The sequence below is a fragment of the Triturus cristatus genome, chromosome 12 (genome assembly GCF_964204655.1).
Source record: "Triturus cristatus chromosome 12, aTriCri1.1, whole genome shotgun sequence".
Taxonomy (NCBI): Eukaryota; Metazoa; Chordata; class Amphibia; order Caudata; family Salamandridae; genus Triturus; species Triturus cristatus.
Genome location: NC_140595.1, coordinates 604,928,821 through 604,953,740, shown reverse-complemented (window position 1 = coordinate 604,953,740; position 24,920 = coordinate 604,928,821). Strand labels below are relative to the sequence as shown.

At 50.5% G+C, this 24,920-nt stretch overlaps 1 protein-coding gene across 2 annotated transcripts in view; it reads left to right on the top strand.

Moving 5' to 3' along the window:
* The window catches only part of TANGO6 (transport and golgi organization 6 homolog), a 753,370-nt gene extending 729,008 nt beyond the window's left edge, over positions 1 to 24,362 (top strand). For both annotated transcript variants that reach the window (XM_085637713.1, XM_085637712.1), the window contains exon 18: positions 24,023 to 24,362. In XM_085637713.1, coding sequence (XP_085493839.1) covers positions 24,023 to 24,199 — 177 coding nt within the window. In that variant the 3' untranslated portion in view covers positions 24,200 to 24,362. The remainder of the gene's footprint in view (positions 1 to 24,022) is intronic.
* Positions 24,363 to 24,920: the final 558 nt, after the last annotated feature.

The window sequence follows — 24,920 nt, the reverse complement described above, 5'->3', positions numbered from 1 at the left end:
CTGCGGATCAGCGGTGCCCTACACGCGAAGCGGAGGTCATTGGTGCGAAGGCCGAAGTGTCGGCGGCGCTACACTCGTTTACCGGCACCCTCCTGATTGTGGTGGTTTGACCGCATTGTGTGGATCTTCGGGTGCTGGGGAGTTGTGGCGAGACCCCCACACCAGTGCTGACTACACCCGCTGCCGCAATATTTCGCCTAGTGCACTATCTGTATTGCGTCAACAGCCTTGCCTAACCGCGGTCCGGAAGGGCGACCACAAGATTACTGCCTGGCCCTACGGATTCACCATGGGCAAAACCGACACTAAACAACAAAAGTTAACTTTTGAACAGCGACGCACAGGCAGACATGTCGAACAAGATGGAGACGGCGCTGTTGGAGGACAGACGGAGATGCCACCAGAGACCCCAGAAGAAGACCTGCGCACAATTATGCTAGAAATGCGCTCCAGTCTCCGCAATATTGATACTAAGCTGGACATCCTAACAGCCCAGATGGACGCTGTTAAGTCTCAGGTCGGTGCTCATGAACAACGTCTAGATGTTTTAGAAAATAGACATTCAGATTTGCATGACTTTAAAGTTGAAACGAAAGATCAGGTGTCACAGATGGACAAACTTCTACAGGTGATAAGGGCCAAGAATGAAGATTTGGAGGCCAGATCGCGCCGCAACAACGTGCGAATCACGGGAGTTCCGGAAACGACGTCGATTAGCAAGATGGAGGTTTATGTAGCTGACCTATTACGAGACCTATTTGCTGCGCACCTATCCCCGCTTTTCGCGGTGGAGAGGGCCCATCGTGCTCTGGGGCCCCGGCCGCCTGTGGTGGCTACACCACGTCCTATACTGGCTAGGCTCTTGAATTACCAAGATCGAGAGGTGGTGCTGCGGCAGGCCCGCTTGATGGGTAAGATTACTCACCAGGGAAATCAACTAGCCTTCTATCCGGACTACACCCCAGCAGTTCAGGCGGCAAGGAGAGAGTTTATGCCGGTGAAGCGAATACTCCTACAGTCTCAAATTCAATATTCCTTGTTGTATCCTGCGAAACTAAAGGTCTCCTGTGACGGAACAACCCACTTCTTCACAGATGCGAAATCAGCTTTAAAGTTTGCTAAACATATCGGTGGCAAGGCAGGGAAGGCGAGCCCCCGAGATGCGGAGGCGACTGGAGCTCAGCTAAGTGACAATGACTAATCTCAGACACAGTTTGAACCCTACTACCATTGTTTTATTAGCTCTCCATTTGTATGATGTAAGGAGGCAGTTTGTCAGGGATTTATTGCTGGCTACAGCGCCTTTTCACCATTTGCTGTTCTTTTTTTCTTGTGTCACAATGGTAATGTAGCGTGCCTTGTAATTGCTCTTTAGTTCGCATCCGACTCGGAAGTTGGGTATCCTCTGCCCCCTTGATTTGTATTCCGCGAGACTGTTATGAGTAAATTGCACAGGACTGCCGCTCTACAAGGTTGCTGATTAATGTATTTTTATATAATTGCCCTGGGCAGTTTCCCGGCCACCCCGATCTTGATTGAGGAAGTTTGCCGGCTTAACACGTACCCATGGGAGGTTTCCCGTGTGCTGTTAATATTGTGGTATGGGGGTGGCTTCAACCTGGTTGGGGGGTTGAGGTGGGAGGGATGGGTAGGGGGGGAGGGGTTCATGTTTGGTTGCAGGCTGAATGGTTGTGGTGCTTGAGTCGAGCTAGCCTAACTAATATTGAAATGCGAATCACTTTGGGGCAGTACATTTCGAAGGGTGGACTTCTTGCAAGATACATGCTACTGTGATAAACTGTTTAACCTGGAACATACGAGGACTGAATGATGGCAGAAAAACCCGTATGGTACATGCATATTTAACTAGGCATAATATAGACATTTGTATGCTACAGGAAACACACCTTCGCACCCATTCCTCGGCGAAGCTCCGGTCACAGAGGTGGGGTCCTACTTACTCCTCGGTCTACTCCAACTATTCTAGAGGAGTGGCGGTCTTAATCAGGAGGGGAATTGATTGGAGGGAATGTGAGGTGTACACTGACCGTGATGGGAGGTATGTCATGCTACTAGGATATCTAGGGGGCACACCGCTGACAATTGTGGCGCTATATGGCCCGAATGTGGACTCCCCGGGGATTTTCCAAGAGATATGGGCCAGGGTAAAATCTACTGGCTGTGTTACTACACTCTTGGGGGGGGGGGAGATTTCAATGCTGTTTTACAGGATACAATGGATAGGCAGGGGAACACAAGGGTTCACCACCCGGGGGCCAGCATGACACTAAACACTATGCTTGAGGAGCAGGGGATGGTTGACATCTGGCGCTTACATAATCCGCTGATTAGAGAGGGCACATGTTTCTCGGAGTCTCCTGGTGTTTGGTCCAGATTGGATTATTGGTTGTTATCTAAAGATATGGTCGACTGGGTCGGGGAGGTGAGGTATTTGGCTCGTACCCTTTCGGACCATGCTCCATGCTATTTGACTCTGTCCCTACCCAATACAAAGCGCGGAGCCTTTACATGGCGTCTACCACCACACGCATTGCTTGATGACGTTTTCAAAGAGGAAATTCGCACTGATATTGCAGAATATTTCGAACTAAATGTAGGCTCGGTTGACTCGGAGGCTATCCTTTGGGATGCCTTTAAGGCGGTTATTAGAGGCAAATGCATGTCCAGGCAGGCTGGCGTCTTTAAAGCGATTAGAACCACCTTGGAGAACATTGAAACAGCTATCAAGAATTTAGAAGATCGTATTTCCGGGGGGGAGGGGCCCGAGTTAGGTGCAGACCTGAAGGCGAAATTGGTGGAATATGAGGAATATGAGGAAGAGCACACAGAGAGGTTAAATTTCTAGGGAAATATGCAGAAGCACGGAGATATGGAGAAGGGGACAGACCTGGGCGCACTCTGGCAGGATTGCTGAAAACGCCGCGTAATAAGACATTTATATCTGAGGTGCGTACTCCTGATGGCGCCATAGTCCGGGGTTCACCTGCTATCCTTGATGTCTTTTCGTCCTTCTATGCTAACTTATACTAATCCTCTCAAGGGGAATGTCCGGTAGATCTGGGGGAATTTTTAGATTCCATAGCGCTAGTCCGGTTCAACAATAGGCATAGAGAATATATGCACTTGCCCATCACGGTCGAAGATGTTCAACAGGTAATTTCGAACATGCCATCAAGTAAGGCCCCTGGATCTGATGGGCTGACTACGGCCTTCTATAAGGCATATGCGGAGGAGCTGGCACCACGGCTACTGGCAGTGTATGCGGAGGCGTTTGAGTCTGAGGTGCTACCGACCTCTATGCGTGAGGCTATTATTATCACGCTGTTGAAGCCAGGCAAAGCTAAGAGTGAGCTGGATCCGTACAGGCCTCTCTCCCTTCTAAATGTTGTTGCCAAAATTCTGGCCAAATTAATAGCTAATAAATTGCAGCCCCTACTCCTCATGATTGCGTTACCAGATCAATCGGGTTTTATACCTGGCAGATCCACTTCCCACAACCTCCGTGCGCTGTTCTCTGTTTTACACCACCTTCACCCTGACACTCAGGCAATAGCGGCGTTCCTAGATGCTACCAAAGCTTTTGATTCGTTAGAATGGCCTTTCCTGTTGAAGATCCTTGAAAGGATGGGCATTGGTTCAATGTTGGTACGTTGGATAAAACTGCTTTATAATGGCCCATCGGCTAGGGTGCGTGTCAACAATCTCATCTCAGCCCCATTTGCAATCAAGCGCGGCACTAGACAGGGATGTCTGCTTTCTCTACTGCTATTTGCAATAGCCATGGAGCCCCTCGCTGCACGTATACGTCAACACCATACTGATAAAGGTATTGGGTTTGCAGCCCGTAGTTTGCTAATATCGCTATATGCTGACAATGTGACTTTATATATAACTAACCCATCACAAAACCTAGATGTGGTGCTGCGTGAGTTTATCAGATTCGGCGGTCTTTCGGGCATCTCTATAAACTGGGGTGAATCGGTGTTATTCCCACTTACAGATAACACACTACAGGTTGTTTCTGAATTTCCAATTAGGTGGGAAGGGGCGGAAGTAAAATATCTAGGGGTTAAGATCAGCAGAGACACACAGGCATTATGGACTTTGAACTATGGAACGGCTGTGAGCTGGTTGAAGGACAAAGTGGCGTTGTGGCGCAGGCTCCCGTTGTCCTTGGCGGGCAGAATCGCGTTGGCCAAAATGATGGTCTTACCCAAATTTTTAGATCTGTTTGTTAACCTACCGCTGGTGCTCATGCAGGCCTTTTTTAAATCCATGCGGTCTTTGTTGATCTCGCTGGCCTGGGCAGGGGGACCGGCCAGATTTTCTTGGGAGCAGTTGACATTGCCTACCAAACAGGGTGGTTTGAGTGCGCCTGACGTGCAGCTCTATGCCCTCTGCGCGCAAGCACAATATTTACATTATTGGGTTCACCCTACACCCTTTCAGCCGCATGTTGCTGTTGAGCGGGCGGTTGCCAAGGCCTTGCCATTGCAAGTTGCAATTTTCCAGCCTTATAGGCGACCCTCGGATGAGGTCGATGCCGTTGAGACGCTAAGATGGGCGTGGGAAGGGTTACGAAAGAGGGCAGGCTTGCCACTTTTATATGCACCATCCGCTGCACTTGCGCATAATCCTCTTATACCCGGTATAATAGATGAAATCAGTGGAAAAGCGGCGCGGAAGCTGGAGGTCCACACCTTCGCTGATCTATAGCCTGATGAACAATTCAGAGCGCCCCCAGACATGGTAGACAATACAGAGGTACCGTTTGGGGTCACATTTCTCTATCACAAAATCCGGTCAGCTTGTCGGGCTTTACACGCTGATTTTCCGGCTCAGCCTCTAGTTTTGAGGGCCTTGGAGAATATATTAGCCATACCGTCGCCTCGGAGGCTTATAACTCGGTTGTACTCCTGTATGCAGACAGATGCCCCGATTGTGTTTGTGGGGGCCCGGTTCAGATGGGATGTAGAACTGGTGGCCCCTTTGACTGATGAGCAGTGGACGTATTGTTGCGCTCAAATGGCGGAACTTTCACCGAACTACAGGCTTCGCTTTAAATTTCTGCATCGCTACTACAGGACGCCTCTTGGTTTACATAGAATGGGCCTCAGACCTGATGATCACTGCTGGAGATGGGGGGCACAGGAAGCATCTTTCTTACACATGGCGTGGGAGTGCTCGGTAATAGGGGTTTTCTGGGCACAGGTCTTTACAGCTATTGACCAGATTTTGGACATAAAGGTGCGTCCCTCCCCACTGGTGGGAGTCTTGGGGTACGTGGTTCACACACCAGTCCCGAAGCGCAAATTGCATGCACTTTTACTCCTGTTTGCTAAAAGGCAGGTTGAGATTATGTGGGGCCGTGGGAGTACTCCTAGGATGCAATCCTGGATTCTGGATGTAACATATGGCCAGACACAGATGGCGACCTTTTGGGAGTTGATGCCCTCAGCGTCTAGACCTAGAGATATATGGGCACCTTTCATTGATTGGCTACGAGTACGAACTGGGGATGCAACACAAAGTGCTGTAGATGGAGTTACTGTATGTGATGGTGGCATCTCAGACTAACTATTATTTGTGTTAGTGTAATTTTCATGACCTAGCCTGGATGATGACATGCTATGTAACAAATGTACAATGTCTGCCTAGTTTCATATTGTTTTGCATTATATGAGTGCCTCATTTTTATTCTGGGAGAAGTATGGTGCTTGCCAGATGTTATGTTGTTTTTATTGTCCACACATTATGTAAAGGTCTGGGAATCAATGCCTCATGCTTTTCATGGACAAAGGAAAGGTTTAATGCGAATGTACTGGTTTGAACTCATGCTACCTTGTTTGCTTGTTTAAATCTTTATAAAATTCAATTTAAAAAATGAATAAATAAATAAAAAGTTTTAGGTCTCTTGGAGTTCCAATAAAGCACACAGCTTGCCTCGCGCAAAGAGATTTGCCGACCACCCCCCTGGGCGCCTCCAGCATTGAGCAACCCTAACTGATGTATGGGATCAGAGCGTGAGTCCCCCCGAAGAGGTAGTGCCCAGACATCAATGCATTCAAGATCCGCACCTGAGAAGCAGGTGTCAACTTCGTCAGGACACTGATTACCAAGTCCTTAGACAGAGAGTCATCCTCACGGGTATCCATGCCATCCCATGGATAGAACCGCCAGCGAGTCACCCATTAGAATTGTGCTGGTAAATAATACAGCTCGAGATCGGGTTCTGCCAGGACCCCCTCCGTCACCAGTAGATGCAACTTCCAAAGTGCCACGCAAGTTGCCCTAGTACATTGACAGTAGCAAACAATTAAGTTTCCGGGGCAGTTCTAGCAGGAGGGCCGTGAACAAATAAAGAAGGCGGGCAGGATATCCATTTTCAGGACAGCCACCTGGCTAGTTACCAATAGTGGTTACGTAGTCCAGAATGCAACCTACTGCCGCAGCCAAGTGAGCACACAATGGTAATTCCCGTCGTACAACAGTTCTTGTAAGCTATAAATAGCCACCCCCAGATAACTAATAGTATGACGCTCCCACTGCAATAATACACAAATAACCATGGTCTCTCTCCACAGTAGGGAACTAGAGGCTGTGAGGCCTCAACAGTGAGCTGACCTCCAACCACAACGTTTTAAACACAAGGGGAATTCTGTTTAATTATAAAAGGTCAGTTTGGCATATCACTTTGGGTTTTAATTTGTCTATGTCATGGGTCCATTCCTAGTTAGAATTGCCTCCCTGACCTCCGGGTGTAGGCCCGCACTTCATCAAACCTGGATTTTGAAGAGCGAGGGGAGTCCTATGATGAAGCATGACACCTGGTGGTGTGTGAGGAAATCCTGTCACTTTTTTGCGTATGTCCAGAGACTGGCTGTTGTGAAGTGCAGCATTGGTTTAAACAGTGTCTCGGATGGCTCCCACTACAACGTTAGGGCCATGGGAGCAGGTCCGCACGCAACCACATCGCCTTGGAGGGGATAGACACAAAATTTATCCCCGTTGACCTCTAGCCCAAATAGCTGCCAAAGTCCAACAAAGCTGACACCGCTTCCCTAAGGTCTATGTCCTCCCATCTCAATTAAAGCAGCATATCATGTGCATACAAAGAAAGATGTGTGCAATCAGATATAAGGTGTAGCCTGTGGTAGTAAAGGCCCAGGCAGACCGTATGGGCGAATGGCTCTATGGCCACCCTGACTGGTGTCCTGCTCCACTGCAAAGGCCTCGGAGATCAGGGAGCCGGTACGGATCCAGGCTTATGGGCTACTGTAAACAAGCGTTGTCCACTTGACAAAGGGTATTCCAAGGTCTATGCCAAACAGGGTAGCATATAAAAAAACTCCCAACAAAGCGAATTAAATGTCTTTCTAATATCCACTGAAATGACCAGGGCCTTCGCAGGCAGTCACTCCCTCTGGTCTAAGGTTTGGAGTAATTGACAAATATAGGCATAGTGCTACGCATGAGGATAAAACCCGTCTGGTCAGGGTGAACCAGGGAGCACATATGAGGAGCAAACAGCTCGCTAATATCTTGCTTCAAAATCTAGTAATCAGCATTGGGCATAGAGAGGGGGTGATAAGAATCAAGGAGAAGTGGGTCTTTATCCTTCTTCAGAAGAGATACAATAGCGATCTCCCGCAGTAAGGATGAAAGCAAACCACACTGCCAGAGTAATTGAAGAGGGCTTCAAGTTTAGGGACAAGGACCGAGGCATACTGCGTGTAGAATTCTATCGGTAAACCATTGAGCAGAGGCATCTTATCCTTTGCCATTTCTTTAATCGCATCCCGTACATCCAGCTTGGTAACATCTGCATCCAGTTCATCTGCCATGATGGAATCAAGGGACACTGGGGCAGAAACTGCAATGTAATTCAACATATCCATTTCACTTCTCTCCGCACCCGCTGAGTACAGATACTGATAGTGTTGGAGAAGCACTGTATTAATCCCCTCCTGCATAAAAACATCCTGTCCCAATGCATCTGGCAGCTTGAGAATGGTGTGGTTATGACTCTTGCCTTGTAAAAGCAATGCAAGCATCCTGCCGGATTTCTCTCTCTCAGCATGGGCAATGGCTACATAAGCTGTATCATCAAAGCACCGTAGGCGTTCGACCAGTTCATACAATTTCTTCAGCATAAGCCCCCTTCCATTCAGGGTCCTCTCCAACTCACAGGAAAGACCACTGAGCACTGCCTCCTGCTGCTGAAACTCAGAGTGCAGCTGGGACCCCACACCCACTATGTTGGAGAAGCAAAAGCCCCGAATCACAATCTTCATGACCTCCCACTCCACCCCCACCGACGATGCCGAGCCCGTATTGTTGCGCCAGTAATGTGCGATACACTAGTAAGACCCAAAAATCCTGATCATCAAGCAGCACAGGTTCAAAGTGGCAGGTAGGAATATTAGGTCTAAGCAAGGACCACTGGATGGAGCACAATATAGGAGGATGATTGGAGTACATTTTCGCCAGATAATCTACCCCCACCACCCTGCAAAACAGCACCCTGCAAGTATAAATTCTATCAAGTCAGACCTCAAGGTCGTGCGGGCCAGAGCGGTATAAGTATACTCAAGCCTCTGGGTTCCGCACCCTCCAATGGTCTACTAGATTGCACTGTACAGCCCAGGAGCGTGCAGTGTCCACCAATCTGTCCACTGGTGCACCACACAGGGGTGGATGTGATCTATCCAAGCTCAGGTCTACCACACAGTTAAAATTGCCCCCTATTACTTTCCAGTAGGGGATTGTTAGTGATGGGAGATGAGCCAATCCGTTGAGGAATGATGGTTGGTCTACATTTGGGGCATAAATATTCAGCAGGGCAATATCCCTAATGTCCAAGCCATTTAATCCCAAGACATAGCAGCCCTCCGGGTCAACAACTAGTGTGTGCAATCGAAAGGGGACCCCGGGTCTCATTCAAGTAAGAGAAACGGCAGAGTAAGAGGTATGGTATAGCTGACCCTGCCATCGACCCCAGAGGACCCGGCCCTCAGTCTCTGTAAGATGGGTCTCCTGGAAGAACGCAATGTGCACCCCTCTATGTTTCATATAAGGGAGGACATTATAACACTTTGAGGGGGAAGAGAGGCGCTGCATGTTCCACATGAGCAATTTAACTTGTCTGTCATGGCGAATCAACCAAAAAAGGGGAACACACAGGGAGCCCACAGCCACCTGCTCTCAAAAAACAGTAGTACTTGACCATACCAAACATACAGATCCCACAGCCATATATGCTCCGCCGCCAAGAAAAAGTGAAACACGAAACAATGCAATAGAAAAAATGCGAGTGCCCCCCAAGGACTGAGATATACAACCATCCTGTCCAAACAGCACACCACACAAGACCCATTAAAGAGCCAACGAAAGGCCAGATGGCCAACTAGTTCCATAATGCAAAGCTACGTGTAGGGAAAGAGCCACCAGCTAGAGGTGGAGGACCGACACTCAAGCAGTCAAACACATTTTATAGGACACATCCTAATCCCCCCACCCAATTTCCCTCCCTCCCCCAAGACCAACAGGAATAAACATATCAATGTACGAGAAATTACCCACACATTCACCCCACCAACTTAATACAAGGAAATCAATGCGAAAAGCCCGTGGGACGCCAGGTTGCAGGTTTGCATTATCAAACAAGATCGTCCACTGATCCCGGGGTAACCCCCAGTAGAGTTTTTGCGAGACTTGGAGTAACTGAATCCTCGGAGTAAGAAGTAGAGCTGTGCAGTTCGGGGGATCAGCACGGAGAGGAGCCCTCACTGACCCCAATGGAGGCTGCGGTTTCAGCAGCTCTCGCCTGCTCCAGTGCCACCTGCAATTTTGTTGAAATGCCCCTGCTACACCGGGATTATTGGCCCCTGGGGCGCAAAGGCCGCCGCAGGTCCAGCACCTCAGGCCGTACAGTGCCCTTGTAAAAGAGCTCAAGCAAGTCCCATGCCAATAACAGGCCAGTGAAAAAATTTACCATATCTGCAGTCTGAAAACACTGTCGGCAGGGAAGAGGAAGGAGTAAAGCAGACCCAAGTCACGTCGTTTTTTCTTTACAGCAAGGAATGATGCCCTCTGAGTCTGGACCTAGAGAGTAAAGTCAGCGAACAGAGACACTTTGGCATTGTCTCCACAAAGGGGCCAAACACACGAACTTAATGCAGGTGATGATGTCTATCCCGAAAATGTAGGAGGCAGGCCACTACCTGACATTGTGGGGCCCCAGGACGAGGATCTGCACCATCACCCTCTGCTCACGCTCTAAGGCATAGAATCTGGAGAGGCCCTCTGGGGCCACCACCTCCTGAAGCCAATCCTCCAGATAAGTCAACAGTCACCCTCAACACGTTCAGGCAGTCCCACGATGCGGACATTGTTCCGATGGACCCACCCCTCTTGATCATCCAGGCGAGCAGCTAGCCTCAGACTCTGCGCCTCTAGTGCCGTGATGTGATGGTTTGAAAACAGTTTGAAGTGTGGGCGTCGTAGATTAGACAGTGCCCTCCTGAGTAGTGACCCTCTCCAAGATTTTCTTTGAGTCCTCCTAAGTAAGGTCCAATTCCACTGAGAGGGAGTGAATTTTACCCTCCAAATGTTCTCCAGATGCGCCAATGGTGGCCAAAAGTTTCTCGAATTTGCCATTCGTGTACGCCATATCTCTGCTGCTAACACCCTGGTTGATCCCCTTCAGGGTGGGTGGGAACTCACGCCATGATTGGTCTGCTGCGTGCTCCCCCTGCTCAACCCAGTGAAGACATAGGGAGCGCCTGAGAGCCAGGCAACTGCACACCACCATCCACCGCAGCCCAAATCAAGTACACTCCACGTGAGGTTGCAAACACAACAGGCTGCTCATCCAGGCATAGTCATGTCAGCTTAGCAGACCGCCGCACTTCTGGAGCATTACTTGTGTGTATACCATGGACACTATGCTTCCACTTCCGGAGCATTTCCGGTGTGTATACCATGGCACACTAGGCTTCTGGAGCATTACCCGTGTGTATACCATGACCATTATACTTCCACTTCCAGGACATTACCGGTGTGTTTACCATGGCACACTACATTTCCATATTTGGAGCATTACCGTTGTGTTTATCATGGCACATTACGTTTCCACTTCCGGAGCATTACCGGTGTGTTTACCATGGCACACTATGCTTCTGAAGCATTACCGGTGGGCATACCATAGCACTCTATGCTTCCACTTCCGATTACTGGAAATGCACCACTTCCAGAGCATTATCGGTGTGTATACCATGGACACTATGCTTCCAATTCCTGCATTACCAGTGTATACCATGGTACACTAGACTTTCAATTCCGGAGTACTACCGGTGTGTATACCATGGCATACTACACTTCCACTTCCGGAGCCTTACCGGTGTATACCATGGTACACCAGGCTTTTACTTCCAGATTATTACCGGTGTGTTTACCATAGCAGACTACGCGTCCACTTCCTATTACTAAAAATGCCTCACTTCCGGAGCATTACCAGTGTGTTTACCATGGCACACTACGCTTCCAGTTCCAGATCATTACCAGTGTGTATACCATGGTACACTATGCTTCCAATTCCGGAGCATTACCGGTGTATACCATGGTACACTAGGCATGATAGAGACTACTAGCCGCAGATTCCTTAATGTAGAATTATCACCAAGCGTGAGACTGGATCCGGAGAACTCTTTCCCACAGCATCTCTGCGCGCCGGGGGGCAGCACCATGGGACTCCGCCCTGACGTCATCCGCGGGCATGATGTCAGCGAGGTCACATAAGCCCCACCTCGGCGCGCTGACATCAGTTTCTTCTTTTCTGAGTGCCACGCGGATCTGGATTGCTCTGCTCGCCTGTTTTCAGGCCTTCTCTCGTTTTTATTGGGGAACTGTGTGCAATGCCTTCGGGCTTTAAAACTTGTGATAAGTGTGCGCGTCCGATGTCGGCGACGGACCCCCACCCCATCTGCATGTGGTGTTTAGGTGAACACCACGACTCGACGGACTGTGACGACTGCCAGCAGCTCAAGCCCAAATCCCGGCGGGAGCGCCGGATGAAGCTGCTTTTGGCCCGCCTGTCCAGGTCGGCCTAGTCCCCGCGTCTGTCCCCGCAGGGGTCCAAGAATCACCGCTTTCGGCTGCGCTGGCAGCTCCCTGGCCGTAGCTCGCTGGTGGGTAAGTCTGCCAGTCTGCCTCCGGGGCTTGGTCCTCGGTTGGCGGGGGGCACAGTTTCCTCTCGGGACGTGCGTCCTCGGACGTCAGCCCCTATCCGCCGTTCACCGGTGCAGGGCTCAGATGGAGGCCTACGCTACGGATCTGCAGGCCTCCCTCCACCCCACCGCTCCCTCTGAGACTTCCACGGTCCCCTAGCCTCGCGCGGGCCGGCTGTGGAGTCGCTGGCGGATCCGTCCCAGACGCCGCCAGGTGCGGCTTCAGGAGCGGGTGATGTGGTGTCGCCGAGGTGCGGCTCTTCGGGGGTTCCCCTCCTCGACCCACGGCGCTCCCGCCTTGCTGCAAAGCCCTGCAGGGTTCCCTGTGGCGTCGCTGGGGGTCGCCGGGACTCTGGGCTTGTCCCCCGGTTCCCCTCGGCCTTCTGGAGAGACAGCTGCCTTCCTGGAGGCCGAGCTGGCGCCAGCGACTTTCTTCCCCAGGCCGGATGGCGCCGCGGGTTGAGGCCGGGTCGGAGATTACCTCACCATGTCCCTCTCCGCCGGTGGTGGGCCCCTCCAGGGTTGTGCCGGCGCCGTTTCGGTGCCGCTCCTTGGCCTTGCCGAGTTCGACCTTTCCTGCGTGGCAGGTGGTTTTGGAGGTGGGTCTGGCCCCTCGGGAGACGCGCCGATGCCGGTGGTGGACGCTCCGGCTCCCGTCAAGGTCTCTCCGGCGCCGGTTCGGCGTGGGGGCGTCGACTCTTCCCCGGAAGTTCCTTCGTCTCCGGACGATTGCCGTCTTTTGGTCTGCTCCTCGCCGGAGTCCAGGCGCCGGGGTACTTTCTCTACGGCGCCTTCTGGGGCTAGGTCTAACCCGTCCCTGCGGCCGCTGGTCCCGGGACCGCTGTTCCGCCCCTTGCGCGGGGCCACCCCTGTGGCTGTCACTTCTTCTCCGGAGGGCCCTCAGGTTCCTCAGTTGTCAGTGGGGTTCCCGTCCTTTCTGGGCGGGCCTTTCCTCCCTGGCGTGGGGACGGCCGGCTCAGCCTGCAGCCTTCGCCCACAGACGACTTGCTCTCGCCTTTGCGGGGTCCCTCGGAAGCGGGCTGTCGCCAGGGCCACTGGTATCTTACACATGGGCTTCCCGATCGTGCAGGTGCCTCCTGACCATTTGTTGGAGGTCCTCCACCAGGGCTCTGATGGGGGGGAGAGGGGGGGGGGGGGGGGAGTCCTTGCTTCCTTTTGCAGCCTCGCTCCTTAATTCCCTCTTGGGGCCCTGGGGACGCACTGCTTCTGGGGATCCGGTGCCTCCGCCGCTGCTTCGTCCCCACCGGCTGGCTCCTCATGTGCCCGCCTGCCTTTCTTTCCATCCCTCCGCCCAGGGCCCTGTTCTTCAGGCTGCCTTTCCGTCTTTTCCCTCGGTATTGCTCCCACTGTCGTGGGATCCTGTTGGTTAGACTCTGGGGGGCGTAATGTTTTTGCCTCTTCGAGCACCGCTCTGCGTGGGCTCAACACGCTCTGTGTTCTGGCTAGAGCTACCTCTGCCCTCTAGGATACCGCGGAGGCCCTTCTGCCCCGCATCTCCGGGAGGGCGCTGGGGCGGACTTGCGGAGCCGTGTGCTCGATGGTCGCGAGTTGGCGTCGTATATTCTGTGTTCAGCTTTGGATGTTGCGGACTGTCTTGCCCGTGCTATGGCGTGTTCGGTTGCCCTGCACCGCCATGCCTGGTTGCGCGATGGGGTCTTCCCAGAAAATATTCAAGAGCGTTTGGTTCGGCTATCCTGTTAGCCTCCTTCCTCCATCCTGCCGGATGCGTGCTCTCGCGATTTTTGTGTGGATGGATTCTTGTGCCCTTATGTGTTCCCCTGCTCCTAAGGATTCTCCTCCTTTGCTGCCCCTGGGTGGGGGGAGGGGTGGGTCTCTGGGCGGTGCCTGGGTTCCTTGCTCTTGCGGTGTCTCGGCGTGCCTTGAAAGGGTTGTCTGGGGGGTCTGTTGTGGGTCCTTGTCCGCTCCGGCCTTCATTCACTTTTGTGCTTTTGCATGAAGCTGCGGTCTCCTCTGCCTGCTGCTTTGCTTGCAGGTCCTTGGGGTTCTCTGTCCCCTGGGGGGTGGGGGGTGTCCCCTTTCCCTTGTGGGGCTACCTTTTGGGCTACTGCATGTTCTTTGATGTCATATGTGTTTGGTCCGCGGTGCGGACGCTGTATTTCGTGCTGCTGTTGGGTCACCATGGATTGTTTTTTTCCTTCTTTCTATACTTCTTGCACACTGTTCTCATGCTCTCACAGATTTCTGTTTGAACTGGCTCCGCGTGGTGGCGCGGAAAAGTTCTCCAAAGCAAACTGATGTCAGCTCTCCGGGGTGGGGCTTGTGTGACCTCGCTGACGTCATGCCCGCGGACAACGTCAGGGCTGAGTCCCATGGTGCCGCCCCCAGGCGCGCAGAGATGCTTTGGGAAAAAGTTTTCCGGATCCAGTTTCACACCTGGGGATAATTCTAAGTTAAGGAATCTGCGGCTAGAATCATCTCTACCAGATACACCACTACCGAAGATAAGTAATTGGTACTTTTACTTCCGGAGTATTACCGGTGTATATACCATGGCACACTATGCTTCCACTTCTGGAGCATTACCGGTGTGTATACCATGGCACACTATGCATTTACTTCCGGAGCATTACCCGTGTGTATACCATGGCACACTATGCTTCCACTTCCGGAGCATTACCGGTGTGTATACCATGGTACACTATGCTTCCACTTCCGGAGCATTACCCGTGTGTATACCATGGCACACTGCGCTTCTACCTTTGGAGCATTACCGGTGTGTTTACCATGGCACACTATGCTTTCACTTCTGGAGCATTACCGGTGTATACCATGGCACACAACGCTTCTACTTTTGGAGCATTACCGGTGTGTATACCATGGCACACTATGCTCCACTTCCGGAGCATTACCGATGTGTTTACCATGGCACACTATGCTTTCACTTCTGGAGCATTACCGATGTATACCATGGCACACTACGCTTCTACTTTTGGAGCATTACCGGTGTGTATACCATGGCACACTATGCTTCTACTTTTGGAGCATTACCGGTGTATACCATGGCACACTATGCTTTCACTTCTGGAGCATTACCCGTGTATACCATGGCACACTAGGCTTTTTCTTCTGGAGTATTACCTGTCTTTTTACCATGGCACACTATGCTTCCAAAGCATTATCGGTGTGCATACCATAGCACACTACGCTTCAACTTCCGATTACTGAAAATGGTGCACTTCCTGAGCATTACCAGTGTGTTTACTATGGCTCACTACGCTTCCAGTTCCGTAGCATTACCGTTGTATACCATGGTACACTAGGCTTTTACTTCCGGAGTATTACTGGTGGGTACACCATGACACACTACGCTTCCGGAGCATTACAGGTGTGTATACCATGGACACTATGCTTCCAATTCCGGAACATTACCAGTGTGTATACCAAGGCAGACTAGGCTTTTACTGCCGGAGCATTACTTGTGTATATACCATGGCACACAACGCTTCCACTTCCGAAGCATTACCGGGGTGTGTACCATGGACACTATGCTTCCAATTCTGGAACATTACCAGTGTGTATACCAAAGCACACTAGGCTTTTACTGCCGGAGCATTACCGGTGTATATACCATGGCACACTACGCTTCCACTTCCGGAGCATACCGGTGTCTATAACATGGCACACTATGCTTCCAGTTCCGGAGCATTACCAGTGTGTATACCATGGCACATTAGGCTTTAACTTCCAGAGCATTACCCATGTGTATACCATGGACACTATGCTTCCACTTCCGGAGCATTACCCGTGTGTATACCATGGCACACTATGCTTCCACTTCCGGAGCATTACCAGTGTGTATACAATGGGCGGCGAGGTACGTGGAAGTTGGTAAAAAGCAGCAATCCGTACACTCCATGGGGCTGTTCCTGTAATTGATCAAACAGAAGCGCAAGCCACTGTCTCCGGTCTCTCCAGCAGCCTTAAGCAGCTATTCACACTTTCACCGTTAAAGTAAAAGATGCTGCTTAACGCTGCTGGAGGGAGTGGAGTCGGACAGTTTGACCACATACGTATTCCACTCTAGTCTATTTGCTGTCGCTAGCGTTGCAGCAGTCTGCTATGAACTGCTTTTTTCTGTGGCCAGTATTGAAAATACTAATTGCATAGCAACAGCTGAATTATTGAGTATGCATGTGATTGCACTTCTGCAGTACAGCATGATTAAAAAAAAAACAGACTGAAGTGAGTAGGTTCCTACTGTGTGAGAGGGTAATAATCGGGGCCACCAGAATTATGTGGCAGGGGAGGTAAAAATATGCAGCAGGGTTGAGTAAATTATGTGACAAGAAAAGGCAAATTACGAGGCAAAATGCCGCACATTTTGTGATGGAATTACTTCATTATTTTGTCATTTTGTAAACATGCTAACACTGTCTGAGCTTTGGATTCACCTCATTAGTACCAGTGTAACACCTAAATATAGTAATAAGCAGCAGATAGGTGATCAGTCAGGCTTTGTAAAGGGCTTTCAGCAGCGCTGCAAGGAAATGCATGGGTTCTCGGATTTCCCCTTCTGGCAGTGCCATATACTTCAGTCTGTGCCACGGGGCGAAAAACGAGGAGGAAAGATTGCAGGCTTTCTCCCCTGGTCTGTTTCCTGTTGTAAATAGACTCCATTTTGTGTGGGGCTTCTGCTTTTGGTGAATAACATTCCTGTGGACGAGTGCCTTCTCTGGGTTCTTAGGTCTTCACGATCTGGCTAGGGAGCAGGCTTATGCGTGGCCCTGCAGGACATTTTAAGTCATGACTATGGCCACTGCAAATTATTCTAAAGGAAAACATCAAAAAGTTATTGAAACATATCTGTTAAGGAGCTTAAATAACCGTAGCACAATAAAAATAACTCAGCTCTTCAATAAAAATGCATTGAATGGAATCATGTAATGTGTTCTTGAGTATTGATGTTCTTTCCATATTAGTTATGAGATTTAATTAAACAAACGTAATTTATGAATTTACATTTTTTGTTATATAATGTTATAGCCTGCTTGCAGAGCGAACACATTCATATGAATTGCCATGCTACAAAATCACTACGGATAACAGAAATATTTGCAGTGCGCAACACAAATGCTCAAATAATAATACAACATTTAGGGGAAAAGATTGGGCCCTGAGATGTACAGTACCTAATAGGGTGCCCTACTGCCTTTTAATGTTTATTCCTTGCTATCTCGTGTCCAGCCTGACAAATCACAATAGTTTTTATTTTCTCAGTAGATTTCATTCTAAAGGTATATCATTAAATAAAGAAATATGTGAGGTACTCAGCATTGTAATCTCAAAGTCTGTTATGATATATACACACATACATCTCACCAACACACATTATATCACAACTCACCACTACATTCCACACCATGCCAGTGCCCTTACGTCACTACACTAAGCAGAACTTGCACACAAACTTTACAGTACTAAACACAGCAGCTACATTGCTCTACAACATACTTTAAAAACATTGCCAATATCTCTGGCTAAACACTTATAAGGTCCCAAAGGCGAGACCGATTGGCTATGCCAATGCTTGTTGTACTTGGTTGCTTGCTCAATCATGCTAGAACTCTCCTGACACGTTTCAGGTTTTTGCTATTCTTCAAATCGGAATATTCCTTCCATTCAGGGGTTCTTACATGCTGCTCATACACTTCTAAACTATAACAACGTGTGATGCTTGCCACTGGCTCAGACAACTGATGTGACATCTTCCTGATCAGAAGCCATGTGAAACATTTCACCAGTGGTATTTCATGCTCTCATTGTTGCAACACTCCTCACACCATGCAAAATGACAATTCAATGTACTCATGTTTCAGTTCTTTTTGCACTTGCATAATTTGCTCGGTCGTGATGGAAATCTCTCAAGACATTTCATGTTTTTTTCCATTGTACGAATGTGAAACACGTGCGGTGAGATGGCTAGGAGAAATAGTGAAAGTTTCCTTCTTGCAATGACAAACCACCTCATCTCATGTCGGGGACAGATATGTAACACACAAATGTGATTAAGGATAGAGGGACTAAAAGTTCCAAGATTACTTTGGTGAGTAATTTGTGAGGTATGTTGAGAACCCTTTGTCTGAAGGTTTGGAGAGAAGTTTTTTTCTGCTGAAAGCAGTACCTCTATTCTTCCTATGGATCTTTGCTCTATGCCTTACTTAACAGGATCTACAAGTTCACTGTGACATGATTGAAGCACCTTACAATTCATCCTATGTATACCACATAAGCCACATACTCGACCATCCTACAGTGTAGTCCCAGGCAGGAAAGTGCTGTACAAATAACTTAGTGTTATGCAAATCTGAAAGAAACACGTTTGTTATAGACTACTTACCTTAGAATTACCTCCAGGCATCAGACTGGATCTGGAAAGTTTTTTCGTCAGCAGTACCTCTGCGCGTCCGAAGGTGGCCTCGGTCAGCTCCGCGTCCGTCGTCGGCATCGTGGTCGTCGGGATGATGTCGCGGCAGCTACCTAGATGACGCCCTCGCGCGCTGACGTCAGTTTTCTCGACTTTTGTCGACTTCTTGTTTCGAGTCTCCGACTCTGAACAGGTGCACGAGGGATGCCCGGTTTTAAGGCGTGCGGTGCCTGTACCCGATTGGTGATGGATCCGCACCACATGTGCCTCTTTTGCCTGGAGCGCGACCACGACCCCAAGTCATGCTCCAACTGTCAGTTGTTGACGCCGAAGGCTTTGGGGGAGTGATCCCGAAAGCTGCTTGAACTCCGAAAGTCGGCTCCGCACCGGTCGAGAGGGAGGTCGAGGAGCTACCACCATTCAGGCTCGAAGTCATCAAAGTCTTCGCACTCGGGTCGGGTAAGTCGAAGCATAAGAAGAAATCGAAGAAGCATCACCACTCTTCGACTTCCCCTCGTCGGTCGCCTGATCCGACGAGGCGCGCGGGTGGTGCCACTCTCGCGGCTCCATGCGCAGAGTCCTACGGGTTGACTCCGAGCTTCCCTCGCTTTCCGGGACCCAGAGCAACCCCCATCCAGCTTCGTACGTTCTACTAGGTGATGCATGCCATCTTTGGGCATACCGACCGCGCCGGCGCGCCTTCGGGCCCCGCGGACTCGGTTGGGGGGCCAAGGTGTTTGCTGCCGGCAGCTCCGGCCCCGGCGCCGCAGGCACCCCTTGGATCAAGGCTTGGATCCGTATCGGTGCCGGTTGACCTCGTTAAGCCTCCACCGGCGTCGCTTCCTCCGGCACCACTTCTGTGCTCTGCGCCGGTTGGCTCCCTGCCCGGCGTCGACCCCAGCCTCCTTCCCCGACGAGGACACGGAGCCGAACTGGCGTCGACCGACGCCAGATCCTGCGCCGGGTGGAGTTTTCATGCCCCTGTTCACTCCCTTTCCAACAACAGTGGCACCCAGAGGAGAAGGACTGGAAGGGGTCAGGTGACCCTTTAACTGACCAGCTTGATACTGAGCAGGACTGGAGAGAGGAACTGGGGGATGCTAGTGGTCTTGACACTTCACCCGACCTTGGCATGTTGTCTCCTCCTACCGTGGCTATGGTGGAGGGAGCATCGTACGCTGTGGTGTTGTGTAGGGCGGCCAAGGCTCTCAATCTCGAGCTTCCTACGGTGGTGGTCAGGACTAACCTCCTGACTGAGGTCTTTCAACCAGCTCTTCGGATCCCCTGCTTCCGTTTAATAAGGCCCTCACCGACGTGCTTTTGGGCACGCGGTCCAGGCCCAACACGGGGGCTCCCGTGGACAGGATGATCGCCCGATGCCACCGGCCGGCTCCTGCCGACCCCACTTTCCTCTACCAACACCCCACCCCAGAGAGCTTGGTGGTCCAAGCCTCCATCTCCAAAAGCGCCTTCCCTACCACTCCACCGGAGCGGGAATCCAAGAAGCTGGACCATCTTGGCAAGAAAGTTTTCTCTTCCGCCAGCCTAGGACTGCAGTCCGTAAACACTGTGTGTCTCTTGGGCTGTTATTCGCACTCAGTGTGGGATACGGTGACGCAAGTGCTGCCTCATCGTCCGGAGGAGGCCTGGGCAGTGCTCTCTCAGGCAGTCGCCACCAGGAGAGATGCAGCAAAGTTTACGATCCGTTGTGGGCTGGGCACCGCCGACTCTTTGGGCAGGACCATTCCAAAGTCGGTAGCGCTTCGCCACTACGCCTGGATGAGGTCCACTGGCTTTTCAGGGAATGTCCAGAACACCTTGATGGACATGCCCTTTGATGGCCGATGTCTTTTTAGCAACAAAGCAGACAACGCCCTAGAGCGAGTCAAGGACTCACGGGCTACGGCCAATTCCTTGGGCTTCTCTTCCCGTCTGGCGCAGTCTGTTTTTTGCCCATTTCGTGGCTACGGAAGTTGTACCCCGCTATGTCCCACCCAGGGCCACAGGTTGCAGCAAGTTACCCAACCTTCGGGCGGCCGGGGACGTGGAAACAACCGGCAAGGTTCCGGGGACTAGTGGGCCGGCCAGTCCACCAACCCTCCCTCTGCAGCAGCCTCCTAGTCTGACCTTTCAGGCCCATCAAACTCCAGTGGGCGACAGGATTTGCCATCACCTCTACCACTGGCGCACCATCACTTCGGACAGATGGGTTTTGCAAATAGTCCGAAGGGAACTTCTCCCTCCCCTTCAAGACTACCCCTCCTACCATGCCACCGCCATACCACCGCGTGTCGGAGGATCATCTGGCCCTTGACCAGCAGGAAGTTACGGCTTTCTTGGCAAAGGGAGCCATTGAGCGCGTTCCTGTCCCAGAAGTAGGTCGTGGTTGTTACTCTCACTACTTTCTGGTTCCGAAGGGAAGTCGCACCTGATTCCCTCTCAGAAGCTCCTCTTCATCGGAGCGGTTCTGGACACAACGCAGTTTCGGGTCTATCCTCCCGAACAGCGAGTCCGGGATATTCGGGCTATGATTCCGATCTTTCAGCCTCTGTCCTGGGTTTCGTTCAGAATGACTCTGAGGCTGCTGAGCCTCATGACCTCCTACATCCTGCTGATCGATCATGCCAGATGCATATGCGGGCTCTGCAGTGGGACCTGAAGTTCCAGTGGGCACAGCATCAGCGGAATCTGTCCAATTGCCTCCAGATCTCTTAGGGCACTGCTCGCCAACTGCAGTGGTGGTTTACGAACCAGGATTTGGTCAATGGCAGCTCCCTCTCCCTTCCCCAACCAGACCACACTGTGGTGACGGATGCCTCCCTTCTGGGATGGGGAGGCCAGATGGGAGAAGCGGAGATCAGAGGCCTCTGGTCTCTGGCCTAGTCCGGGCATCACATCAACCTTCTGGAGCTCCAGGCGATTCATCTTGCACTAAAAGCATTCCTTCCCTCTGTCAGTAGTGCAGGTATTCACGGACAACACCACCACCATGTGGTACTGCAACAAACAGGGCAGGACGGGGTTGTGGACCCTATGTCAGGAGACCCTCCGCCTCCGGACATGGCTGGAACATCAAGGCATTTCCTTGGTGGTTCAACACCTGGCAGGTTCTTTGAACGCCAGGGCGGATGAACTCAGCCGCAGGTGCATGATGGATCACGAATGGTGTCTTCACTCTGAGGTGGTGCAAGGTCCCTTTCAACAGTGGGGAGAGCCTTGGTTAGATCTATTCGCCACCGAAGAGAACGTGCAATGTTAGCAATTCTGCGTTTTGGAATTTCCAAGGCGGCACTCGCTCGGCGACGCTTTTCATCGCGAGTGGAGTTGCAGTCTGTTGTACGCCTTTCCTCCTATACCACTTCTGCCCTGCCCAGAGTGCTGAAGATGATCAGACGCGACCAGGCCCAAGTCATTCTTGTAGCTCCGAATTGGGCGCGAAGAGTCTGGTATCCCGAGCTGCTCAACATGGCCAGCAATCCTCCGATCAGACTGCCTCTTCGGGAGGATCTTCTGTCGCAGCAGCAGGAGACGGTCCTCCACCAGAACCTGTCCAGTCTCCACCTCCTTGCGTGGAGATTGAACAGCGGCAGTTTACGTCTTTCGACCTGCCTCCCAAAGTTTGCTGCGTAATCTTGGCAGCCAGGCGTCCCTCCACAAAGACGGTATACGCCTGCAGGTGGAACAAATTTGTGGCATGGTGCACAGCAAAGGCTGTGGATCCCCTTTCCGCCCCTCTTTCTGATGTACTCATGTTCCTTCTCTATTTAGACCAGCAGGGCTCTGTTCTGGGCACTATCAAGGGCTACCTTTCTGCCATCTGTGCCTTCCTTCGACTGCCAGATCAGCCTTCTCTTTTTAAGTCTCCGGTAGTTAACCGTTTCTTAAAAGGCTTAACCAATCTTTTTCCTCCAATCCCTTTCGTTATGCCTCAGTGGGACTTGAATCCTGTGCTAACTTATTTAATGTTTGTTCCCTTTGAGCTGCTTCATAACTGTCCCTTATGTCTCTTGACTCTTAAGACTGCTTTCAAGGTAGGCATTACTTCTGCTAGAAGGGTGAGTGAGCTCCAAGCTCTTTCTTCGAAACCTCCTTTCTTGTCTGTTCATCTGGACAAGGTGGTTCTCAGGACCCATCCATCCTTTCTTCCTATGGTGGTCACTGCCTTCCACATCGGGCAGACCATTACTTCGCCCACCTTATTTCCGCCTCCTTTAAAGGAAGAAGAGAGGCTCCATCGTCTGGACCCAAAGCGTGCGCTCTCCTTCTATCTGGATCATGCAAAACAGTTCCGGGTGGATGATAAACTTTCTGTTGGCTACGTGGGTGCAAAGAAGGGTCGGGCCGAACACAAACGCAACATTTCTCGACAGGTCGTGTTGTGTATTAAGGCTTGTTACTCTGGCTAAAAAGGAGCCTAAAGTCAGGCTACGCGCTCACTCCACCAGTGCGACGGCAGCCACTACTGCCTTGGGAAGAGGAGTGCCTCTGAATGACATCTGTCAGGCGGTCACCTGGGCATCGCTGCACGCGTTCACCAAACACTACTGCCTGGACAGCCAAGTCCGGAGAGACGGCTTCTTTGGCCGTTCTGTTCTCCAGGACTTTCTGGTGTGCAGACCCACCACCGGGGTTGGTATTGCTGGGGTATCTATTCTAAGGTAAGGAATCTATAACTAACGTGTTTCTTTCAGATGCACAAGTTACTTACCTTCGGTAACGATATATCTGTAAAAAAACATTAGTTAGATATAGATTGCTTACCGCCCCACCCATCCTCCCCATTCTGCAAATTGATTTCTAGGGTTAAGGATATCCTTTACAGGGCCCTAGATTTGTGCACCAATGGTCAATGTCTTGCATTGCTCTGCGTTTCTGGCGCAGAAAGTCGTGTACGTAGCTGCCGCGACGTCATCCCAGCCACCACGATGCCGACGACGGACGCGGAGCTGACCGATGCCACCTTCCGACGTGCAGAGGTACTGCTGACAAAAAAAACTTTCCGGATCCAGTCTGACGCCTGGGGGTAATTCTAAGGTATAACTAACTAATGTTTCTTACAGATATATCGTTACCAAAGGTAAGTAACTTGTGCAAAAGCGACATGGAGCTTTCCTAAAATCTGGAATTAATTGAGTGCGAGGTGACTAAATCTGCTTAGCATGTGGTAGTTTAGACATGTATATGTGAAATACCAGGATTTTGGTTGTACAATAAGCATATAGTCTATTTGAGCATTGTGTTGTGTGTATGTCTGAGAGAGATATTTCTAACTGCAAAAGTGTTTCTTTTCTCACTGTATCAGATGCCATTGTACCACTTCAAACAACATAGGTATTTTATCTGACTTCTCGCACATGTCTCTCTTCAGGTTCTGCGGGAAGTGTTGCGAGACTTGTACCGCCTGCTTAAGTTTGTCTCACAGTGTGAAAAAGATGAGGTGACTTTGCTGCATGCCAGGCTGGCACTGGAGGAACTCAATGAGATTATGATGCGTGTCCTGTTCCCGCAGCAAAAGCTTGAGAAGAAGATTGTGGTGCTGCCTTAAGGGAGTAAAGTGGAGATCAGACCCAAAGGAGATGAGCCATACTACACAGGACACATAGAGGAAATGTTTCAGCATCAACAACGTTACTCCACCACCTTCATCTCTTTTTATTTTAGGGATATATGTTTCCTGTGCTGTAAAATATACATATATATTTAAACAATTTATGTTTTGTATGTTTTTTTATTAATCACCGATTGTGCAGGCTATTGCTATGGCGTTGCTATCCCACTGTTTATCCCAGATACAACTTTGCATTTCCTCCAGCTCAGTACATGCTTGCTGCTCTGCATCTCTATCTGTGGGCATTGTTGGTCTCCCTCGCCTGAACTTATGGGATTGTATTTAGATTTTGTCAAAACAAGAACCATAGGTCAGAAGTACGCAAAAGATGGTTAATTCTTCAGCTTAGCAATGATAACCTATACAAAAGATTGCAAGGTATAGATAAATAGAAGCAACAAATCTCCCACAGCATACCAGTAAACCTTGATGTCACTGGCCTTTCATAACTTCAAGACCGCCTAGAGAGGGTAGTGCTAACCTTACCTATTGGTACATAGATTTTCACAAGCAATGGTGGAGGAGTAAATAATATTTTGCCCATTTAAAGTAAATCCTTGCTGATTACTCCAATATGTCATTGCTTTCTGAATACACAGTCAGAAGTCTAGACAGGCAGTGTACATTCTTTTAAGGGTTCTATTCAAACGTGATCATA